At 46.4% G+C, this 10,087-nt stretch overlaps 1 protein-coding gene across 1 annotated transcript in view; it reads right to left on the minus strand.

Moving 5' to 3' along the window:
• The window catches only part of shtn1 (shootin 1), a 71,099-nt gene extending 64,002 nt beyond the window's left edge, over positions 1 to 7,097 (minus strand). Inside the window, exon 1 of the mRNA XM_075473093.1 lies at positions 6,926 to 7,097. Within this exon, the coding sequence (XP_075329208.1) occupies positions 6,926 to 7,097 (172 nt within the window). The remainder of the gene's footprint in view (positions 1 to 6,925) is intronic.
• Between the last annotated feature and the right edge of the window lie 2,990 nt (positions 7,098 to 10,087).

Here is a 10,087-nt window from a genome sequence, read left to right on the forward strand (position 1 = left end):
TTTGTCCTTAAATGGTCCAAGACTTTAAAATAGCATAACTAGACTAAATAACTGGGTCAGATCTTGTCAGATAGGTCTGTTACATTAGATACACGCCTAAAAACACACTCACTAAACTGTCTGTTTTCAAAACAAAGAGATATAGAGGCAGCTTTGTACCCTCAGCCATCAAAACCCTAAATATTAATTAGGCTATTATGGGACTACACACTAACTTACTGTACAGCCTTCTTAATCTACTTATCTATTTATTCCGATCTGTTTTTGAATCTGCCATGATGGCTTTTATTCTGTATTGTATCTTCTGTCTTTTGATACTAATACCCTTTTGTATACTTTTTATCCATGTTTCCATGTCTGGACCACTGTTGTCACTGTTATGTTCACTGTCTCTGTCGTTGTCCTAAATGTTGTCTTTGTGTGTTTAAGCAGCCAACTCTTTTAACTGCAACCAAATCTACCTTCCGGTATGAATAAAGTTACCTAATCTAACCTAACGTTGTTTTTAATCACATCCAGACAACATGACGTTGGCCTGCTCATGTCACTAATAACTGGCCAATTATTCTCGGTCGCGTGTAAGTACAACCTCTGAGATAAACGTGAAGAAGATAAATATGAACTATTTCTGGATATCGGGGCTCGGGCTGACGGATTTCCTGTGAGAGCTCATTCACTCCGAGTCCAGCGCTGCCATACTTTACCTGTGACCACTAATAAACACTTTGTTTGCTTTAAGGTTTGTCAGGCTTGTTCTTGGGCTTCCAATGAAAGAATCGGGCTAACAGATGTAGGAGGAATTGTTGGTGAGGCTTTGTAAGGATCCTTGACTGGGGTGCAGGGTATAATTATGGAGGTGTGACAGGGAGGGTGTGGGAACAGGTAGGGTGTGAAGACTGTTTAGTACGAAGGAAGTGAGGAGCATGTTGACTGTTGCTCTGAACTTAAACTTTATTGAAAAACCAGTTCAGTTGATGCGCTCTATCCAGACTTCTATTAGTCTCTATTTCATCTCTGACCACACGTCTCTCAAGTTGTTCTGCTGGAGTTGGTTTTCTATATTTTTCCTCTACATCTCCTTGCTCTCTCAGATCTTCCTTTTCAGCTGTTTTTCAAAAGTCCAAATGAACTAACTGTGTCCCTCCCTGAAGAATTTCTTCCTCATGTTTAGCAGCTTTTTCAGGGCACTGGTGATCCAGGTCTTGTTATTAGCAAGCACCTCACTGTCCTTGTGGAATCATCCTTTCCATGCAGAAGTTGAAAAAGCTTGTCACAAACACAACATTAAAGTATCCCTGTAGATCTTCCTCAAACTTCCTGGATTCATAGATTGCTCTTGAGCAGCGGGTGTATAGTTGGAGGTAAGGAGAACCAGATTGCGGTGTGCTTTTTCTAATGGATAGAGGATCTATACATCTGTGCCATTTGCATAGAATGAATCAAAATGTTTCATTTTCTTTGGTGGAGCAGTTGACAAACTGTTGACAGTCTGATATATAGCAGAGAGGGATGTGGTTGAAATGTGTTGGGGTGAAGTGTCTTTAGCTTGACAATGACTGAGCTACGACAGAGTTAAAAACAATGTCAGTCTTTTTATTGGTTAAGATATATCAATACCAGAGAAACACAGGCGAACTCTCTTTGTTAATAAATAATACGAACATCATTTGAAAGCTAACAGTTCAATAACACAGGTCAAGATCCTCTCCTGTACAGGAACATGTCTAGGGTTACACAATCTGTTGTTAACAAGCACTGTAGTACAGCTGCACTTTGCTTTTGCCATTGCTCCTGATGTCTTTGTCTGTCTGTATTATCTAAAAGCCAGGTAGAGAGGAGCTGGAGTCTGGTATATAGAATAAAATAGAATAGAAAAATACTTTATTCATCCCCAATGGGGGAAATTCAAATTCGTCAAGTAGCTCAAAAAAAAATATAAATATTTACAATGATTGTAAATTAACAACAACAATAATAATAATAAAAATACTGCTACTACTACTACTACTAATAATAATAATGAATGACAAAATAGGTAAATAAATAAATTTGAGAAGAACATGTCAGCAGTCACTGTTATAAAGCCTTCTGGCTGTGGGAACAAAGGACCTTCTGAACCTCTCAGTCCTGCAGCCTCTCACTGCAGCTGCTCCCCTGTCCTGCAGGATGCTGTGGAGAGGATGTGTAATGTTCTCCAAAACAGAATACAATTTCCTCCTCAGCCGTTGCTCCACCACAGCACTGAGAGGGTCCAGCCTTCTGCCTACAACAGAACCAGCCTTTTTCACCAGTTTGTCCAGGCGCCTACAGTTTCTGTCTGTAGTGCAACTCCCCCAGCAGACAGCAGCATAGAACAGTGCACTCTCAGTGATAGTGTGATAAAACATGCACATCATATCACTGCAGACTTTGAAGGACCTGAGCCGTCTCAGAAGGAAGACACGGCTCTGGCCCCTCCTGTACACTGCGTCTATGTTGGCAGACCACTCCAGTTTATTATCCAGCACCACCCCCAGGTATTTGCAGGTCTGAACGGTCTCTATTTCCCCTCCATCAATGCAGACTGACTGGTATGGGGTTTTAGATCTCCTGAAGTCCACCACCAGCTCTTTGGTTTTGGTGGTGTTCAGGAGCAAACAGTTCTTTTTGGTCCAGCCATAGGAGAACCCCACAAGATTCCTGTACTCCTTCTCCTGTCCACCGTGCACACATGCCACAACAGCCGTATCTAGGGATGCACCGATACCGATACTGGTATCGGGTATCGGGCCGATACTATTCTAACAAACTCGTACTCGTTAAAGTTAACCGATACCATGAACCGATACCATGAAGACCGTGATCAGAGGGAGTCCAAGTCCTGGTGTGCAATATACAACTACACAAAAAAATATATTTTTTATTTACTACTGTATATCAGTACTTTGTATGTACTCGTTTCATAATACAGAGGAAAACTCTATTCCTAAAAAGAATTAAAAAAATAAAAATAAAAATCCTCAGAGAACCCATATTTCGCTGTTAACGCAGTTGCGCAGATGGGAATTATGAGACCGTGACACATCAAAGGCTGAAGGACAACATGAAAACAGAGAAAGAGGGAAAATGGAGCGCTTTCTGGTGCGAAACAAACCACCAACCACCAGTGCAGAGACTGCTGACAACCCACCACCGATAGAAAAGAGGAAAAAAAAACTGTCGACAGTATCATGAAAGTTACCGTCTTATGGCTTCATTTGGACCGGGGATGTCAGCAATCCTCAGCCCAAGTGCTTCTAATGCTAACTTAACTGCTAGTTATTCTTCTGCATCGGACTACCCAAGCATCTCCCACCACGCGATTGAGCAACTTTCCCCGCTACCTGCCAGTGTGAGTTGGCGTTCTTAACTCTGGTTCACATGAAGAACAACAGGAGGTCACGGCTCTCTGTTGAACAGGACTTGCGAGTGGCCCTCTGCTCAGTGTCTCCGAGGATTAAAGAAAACTGCACGCCTCAACAGGCACATGTATCTCACTAATTTGTAAGTAGGCAAAATATTTACAATAGCACATGTTTCACTGATTGCTGAAATGTTGCATTGATAAATTGTAGTTTAGGACCATGGACAATGCAACTTCCTTGCATTGACAGTTCTCTGTGCTGAATTTCTGCGTGCTGAGTTTCCTTTGCCTCATTTTTAATTTTGTGACCCGTCTGGTTTAAATGACTGTTGCTGCTTTGATGAAGCCTAATTTGATAAAGTTTTTAATTAATTTTTGAAATATTTCGTTAATAAATATTTCATGAGTAATAGTTGTCTTGTCACATTGTATTTGGCATTAGTAAATAGTTATGCACATTTACAGATATTTTACATGATATGAATGATAACATGTGTTATAAGGACTATTTTGCACAATAGGTGTACCTTGAGATTTTTACTTGTCCTTTGGTGTGCCTTGGGCACAAAAAGTTTGGGAACCACTGGGCTAGTGAGACCAAAACTTGTCTTCCAATTCATTCAATTTTTTTGTGGTAGAAGTATCGGCAAGTACTCAGATCTAAGTATCGGTATCGTATCGGTTTGAAAAAAAGTGGTATCGGTGCATCCCTAGCCGTATCATCAGAATACTTCTGTATGTGGCAGGACTCTGAGTTGTACCTGAAGTCCGATGTGTAAAGGGTAAAAAGAAATGGAGCCAAAACAGTACCGTATTTTCCGCACTATAGAGCGCACTGGATTATAAAGCGCACTGTCAATGAATGGTCTATTTTTGATCTTTTTTCATATATAAAGCACACCGGGCTATAAGGAGCATAAAGCGAAACAAAACAGTGTCGTTGCTGTTACCTGGCAGTTCAGTGATGATTCGAAAACTAAACTTATAAAATCGGCTCGGCGCATGCGCAAAACCACAAAGTAGCAATTCTCGACAAGTAGCACAAATCGACTGAACACCGGCCTTCGTGAAAGCTCGGACCACAGTTGAGACTGATACCTTAGCCCAGGCATCCACGATCCATTGGCAGATAGTAGCGAAAGTCGCCCGGCGCTGTCTCCCTCCCTTGGTGAATGTGTGTTCGCCTTCTGTCATCCACTGCTCCCACGCAGCTCGCAGTTTAACTTTGAACGCCCTGTTTACACTGATATTCATGTCCCGTGCTAACGCTGTTGCCTTCAGTCGAATAGAGACTGTAGAGACGCTTCTACCCGCTGCTCTCTGTTCAATAACCCACTGTTCAATTTAGTTATTATTATGGTGAATCACAATATATATTACTCCGCTACGCTCATGACTACTGTAGCCGTAATGCTGCGGTGTGGCTTTGTAGTTTACCAAAGTCTGACTAAAACATTTTGACAGAGCGCCGTGTACCACACAAAATCACTTCGGGGTCCGTAAGCTAACAAGAATAAATCCATGTATAAATTGCTCCGGGTTATAAGGCGCACTTTTGTTTTTTGAGAAAATTATAGGCTTTTTAGTGCGGAAAATACGGTACCCTGTGGAGCCCCAGTACTGCATTCCAGTGTTCCAGAAACACATCTCCCCATCCTGACATACTGTGGTCTGGCAGAAAAATAGTCTATAGCCGCTTTCGGACAGACCGTTCTAAGAAAGTAGTTATCAGAACTACCCTCCTCGAATTTCGTTCTGATAACTGTCCTTCCCCAGCGGAACTGTTTCAGTCTGCATTCGCACATGAGTCGGGACCTGATAGGGACTGATGCGCCGCGCGCAGCCGCCTGCTTCAGTGACGTGTTAGCCGTTAGCCGTTTAGCGCTACATTCAAACACAAAATAAAAACGGTAAAAGTAAGGTGAGTAGAAAAAACACCACCAAGAAGCTAATATGGAGAGCGAGGAGGCCACCGTGTTTATGGTCTGCATGATGGTGATATTAATCATGGACAATCACATCAGGCGTCTAATATCGAGGCTGGAAGAGCTCACAGAGAGAGTCAGGAGATACTTTTTCATTTCATGAAGGAAGAAAGGAGAGCAGAGCCCTGCAGACAAAGGAGACAACGTGTAAGTTTAACTTATTAAACACCCGCCGGTTCTGTCTGTGTCTTATGAGGAAACATTTCAGCCGTGATAGCATGACATGGGGCGTAGCTACCAACCACCACACACCTCCGTTAGATTCGTTCTATAAGAACTATGAAAAGACCCGACCTCGGAGAAGGAGCTAACTAAGGAACTAAGGGAGAAAGCCCCGAGTTCCTGTATGTCCGAACACGGGAGAAAACGGCCCCGCGGATTAAAAGGTTATTAGAACTGCCAAAGGTTCCTACAGTCCCAAAGCGGCTTATGGTCCACGATGTCAGGGAGGGGGCCATACCTATACCTCGAAGCTTGTCTTTCAGTATGGGAGGCTGTATGGTGTTGAAGGTACTGGAGAAGTCAAAGAACATGATTCTCACATATGAACCAGGCACATCCAGATAAGCATATGCCCGATGCAACATGTACAGAATCGCGTCTTCCACTCCTATGTGTTTCTGGTAGGCAAACTGGAGGGGATCAAGAGCCTCAGCAACCTGCAATCTCATGCGATGAACAAGGAGTCTCTCCAAGGTCTTCATGATATGAGATGTCAAATCCACCGGTCTGTAGTCATTCAGCTCCACCGGTTGCCCTAATTTGGGCACTGGTATGAGACAAGAAGTTTTCCACAGCACCGGGACTTTTTCCATCTGAATGCTCATATTGAAGAGCCTCTGAAGAGGGACTGCTAGTTGACCAGCACAGTCCCTCAGAAGCCTTGGACAGACTCCACCTGGGCCTGAAGCCCTCCCTGACTTAAGTGTCCTGAGCTCAGCTCCAACCTCCTCTATAGTTAATTTTTAATTAAATATTTATTTTCTGTCAAAGTTGAACATGACATGTGATGCTATACAACTGCTTCAGATAAATACAGAACAGGTATTTTAAATTAGAATCCTATATCTGACCAGTCAACTGTTTGCTCTCCAGCAGCGGTGGTGTTGCTGTTCGGGTTCTCTCTCCCGACGTCTCAGCTGATGTAGACATCCCTCACAAACCCTCACAAACGTAGTAAACTCACTCAGCTACTTGTATCAGAAACACACAGGAAACATGTTGCTCTGAACTTGGTGCGCTGCACTTCGCTTCGGTATGGAGGTGCCGGGAACACAACTACGACGCATGTGCGTGTAAAGATCGTCTACAGTGACAGACATCGCACTCTAGCATCAACTAATCAAAAAAATTTTGCATTCTCTGCGCTCAAACGGGTGGCGCTGCTTCAGCTGATGAACCAGATTAGCGGTATTCCCTGTCTTTGTCAGAACATGTGCTCGACACAACACACTACTCTGTTTCGTGTCGGAATCCCTGCTCACGGCTTTAGGCGGAGTTATGAGGATTTTATGCAAACTCAGGACCCAGCTACATGGGAGGAGATTCCGGTAATCACCGTCCTGCGTCTTTGTGTCCAACGCTGCACGGTCCAGGCCACGGGAAAGGCGCTGGGGAATATGGTTCTGCGGTTCCTTTTTTATCGACAATTTTTCAGATTCAGGTGTGGCTATGTCGTCGCCTTCGTTCTCTGGATTATTCTCGCCTTCTTCGACCCCAGTTTCCCTCATTTTCTCCTCCTTTTTCTAACTTATTTTTTTTCCCTCTCACGGTGCGTTCAGACCAAACGCGGTGCAAATGATCGCACCGCGTTACTCGCGCGATTGTTGCCGCGGGTGTAAATTGAAATCCCTCGCCTCTTTCGCGCGAGTAAAAAACGAGTGAATAGCTCAAGGGGCTATCCATGGCTGATATAAGTACCATCGCGTCCTTGTACCTGCTGTGGCAGTCCGAGATTCGTCTGAAACGCACACGCTGTCGTGTCTGGATCAGTGACATCATCCGGTGGTGCATTCAGCTCGGATAATTTCACCGCCTTCTCCAGGAGTTGCGTCTGGATGACGGCCGCCTCCAGCGGCACCCCAGGCCCACCAGGACCCAGCCTGACGACCCGCTCGGGAGGACCGGCGCCGCAATCTCTCGGCAGGACACCAACCACAGGCGCCCCGCAGCTGAAACGGAGCCGCGGCCCAGCTGCGGAGTGCCTGCAGCCGGCGTCCCGCCGAGAGATCACGGCACCGATCCTCCCGTGGCGGCCGCTTCCAGCGGTGTTTTGGGCTCGCCGGGACCCAGTTTGGTGGCCTGCTCGGGAGGATCGGTGCCGTGATCTCTCGGTGGGACGCCGGCTGCAGGCGCTCCGCAGCTGGGCCGCGGCTCCGTTTCAGCTGCGGGGCACCTGTGGTTGGTGTCCTGCCGAGAGATCGCGGCTCCGGTCCTCCCGAGCGGGTCGTCGGGCTGGGTCCTGGTGGGCCTGGGGTGCCGCTTGAGGCGGCCGTCATCCAGACGCAACTCCTAGAGAAGGCGGTGATTTAATTTTTTTATTTTATTTAGTCAGGGACCATGTGCAAAGTACATTAATTACAAAGTAAAGAGATGACCTGCACCAGATTGTAGCTTAGAAGCTAATTTCCATCTGCAGTCCCATCTGCATGTCACAGACAGCGCCTGTCCATCTGTCTCCACGTCACGGTCGTCCAGAATCTCAACGCTGATAGGCTGTCTGACGCGAATATTTCGCCAAAGTTGGATTTTTTTAACTCGCGCAGATCGCATATTTTCACTTGTGCGGCGGCAATCGCCTCACCGCACCGCCTCACCGCTCCTCACTACGCCGCCCCACCGCGCCTCATCGTGCCGCCGGCTCGAATCTGCGTCTAATCGCGTCTTTGCATTGTATGTAATCGCGTCGCCCGACCGCGTCTGGTGTGAACGCACCGTCAGTCTCTCTCTGCAACTGCAGCCATGCTGCTCACAACAGGGAAGTGGGCGTGTCCTACCTGCAGACGGCAGCAGGCAGACGCTGATACTGTTGCTGTGTTTACTTTTGCTATGTGATAGCCTATCGAATGTAGGTCACGAGCAGATTATCAAGATTGATCAGAATTTTATCGCGATCCCAATTCGAGATCGAATTATCGCCCAACCCTACATAGAGGTGGGAGTTGCTGCAGAGGTGGAGGTGCAGCTGGACTGAGGAGGCCAGGCGTTGGGAGCAGCCACAGAGGTGGATGTACAGCTAGGCTCAGGAGGCCTGGTGGTGGAAGCTGCTGTAGAGGTGGAGGTACAGCTGGACAGAAGAAGCCTGTTGGTGACAGTTGCTGCAGAGGTGGAGGTGCAGTCAGGTGGAGGAGGAGGCTTGGCGATGCGGGTTGCCATTGAGGTGTAAGTACAGCAGGGCAGTGGAAGCAGCTGTAGTGGTGGGGGTGGAGGGAGCAGCAGCAGAGGTGGAAAAAGTCACACTGTCAAACTGGTTGTAATAATGGTTGAAAGTATTGGCTCTGTCCACATCACCTTCCACAGACTTAAGGGCCGTGTATACTCTCGCAGCAGTGTGTCGCAGTGAGCTTGTCGCAGACACGACGCAGTTATTTTTGATTTATGCCCAATTTGAAGCGCTGTCTGCGCTATGTTAATCCCACGCCACAACGCAAGAGGGACAATCACAAACAAGCTAGGATTGTGGGTGTTACGGTTACGGAGGTCATTCAACAACAATGGCGACTGGACGAATGCGCACTTGAGATGATTGAGATGCAGCTGATCGATCTAGAAATAGAAGAAATATTGCTACTACTGGAGCTGGCAGAGAGGCGAAAGAATCGTCACGGTTAGCACGGTTAGCGTCACCATTAGCCGGTTAGCAAACCGGAAATACGCATAGTGTAGAGCGAATGTAGAGTTGACCAATCAGAGGCCTCCTTTCTCTCCTCCCTGCGGCGATGTCTGCGGCACTGTCTGCGGTGAGTTACAATTTTGGGGAGGTGCACCAGAGTGTCTGCGTAAGGGGCGGGGGCATGTCTGCGTTAAAGGGACACTCCACCCATTTGCATTAGGCTTTGCATTGTTAGAAACCCAGTCATACTTTTGAATGGTCATGCAACACGCTATCACATCCCCCTGAGACAGGAGAAATCCGTATTCACCTCTTTACACTTCCTCCTACAATGACGCAAAAATCGTCATTTTGCGTCATTGTAGGAGGAAGTGGAAGAAGGGTGGATTTCTGTAGAAACTACAAGCGCTAGTTCCCACCCTTCAACACCGCCCATAGGGGGGTTGGACCTAATGCGCTAACAGACCTATCACAGATCAGTGCCAGTGCTTTTGAGAGCTGCAGCTAACATGGTCGAAGGTACCGAATACTCAGACAGATGCAATACGGAGGACTGGGATTTAGAAGAAGATATGGCTCTAGCTGGGGCGAATTGGTGGTGCCTGTGCTCTAACTGTGCGCCAATGGACACAGAACAAGAGTCTGTCTGCTGCCAAGAATTCCAGCGGTGCCAATTTCTTCTGGACGAAATCGGAGGATGACACGGACGTGTGTGTTGTTGATCACCCGAGTTTCGCACCCCATATGGATAGTGGCATCCTGGAGACTTACTTTAGAATACCTAAAGTCAACTGGAAACGACAGCCAAAGCCTACAGGGCCAAATGGACGTCTTTCTGTAAAGTAAGTTTGTTTTCTTTGTTACTATGTCAAGGAGTACTCTTGCTAA

Source organism: Odontesthes bonariensis, chromosome 2 (assembly GCF_027942865.1).
Source record: "Odontesthes bonariensis isolate fOdoBon6 chromosome 2, fOdoBon6.hap1, whole genome shotgun sequence".
In the NCBI taxonomy this organism is placed as follows: domain Eukaryota; kingdom Metazoa; phylum Chordata; class Actinopteri; order Atheriniformes; family Atherinopsidae; genus Odontesthes; species Odontesthes bonariensis.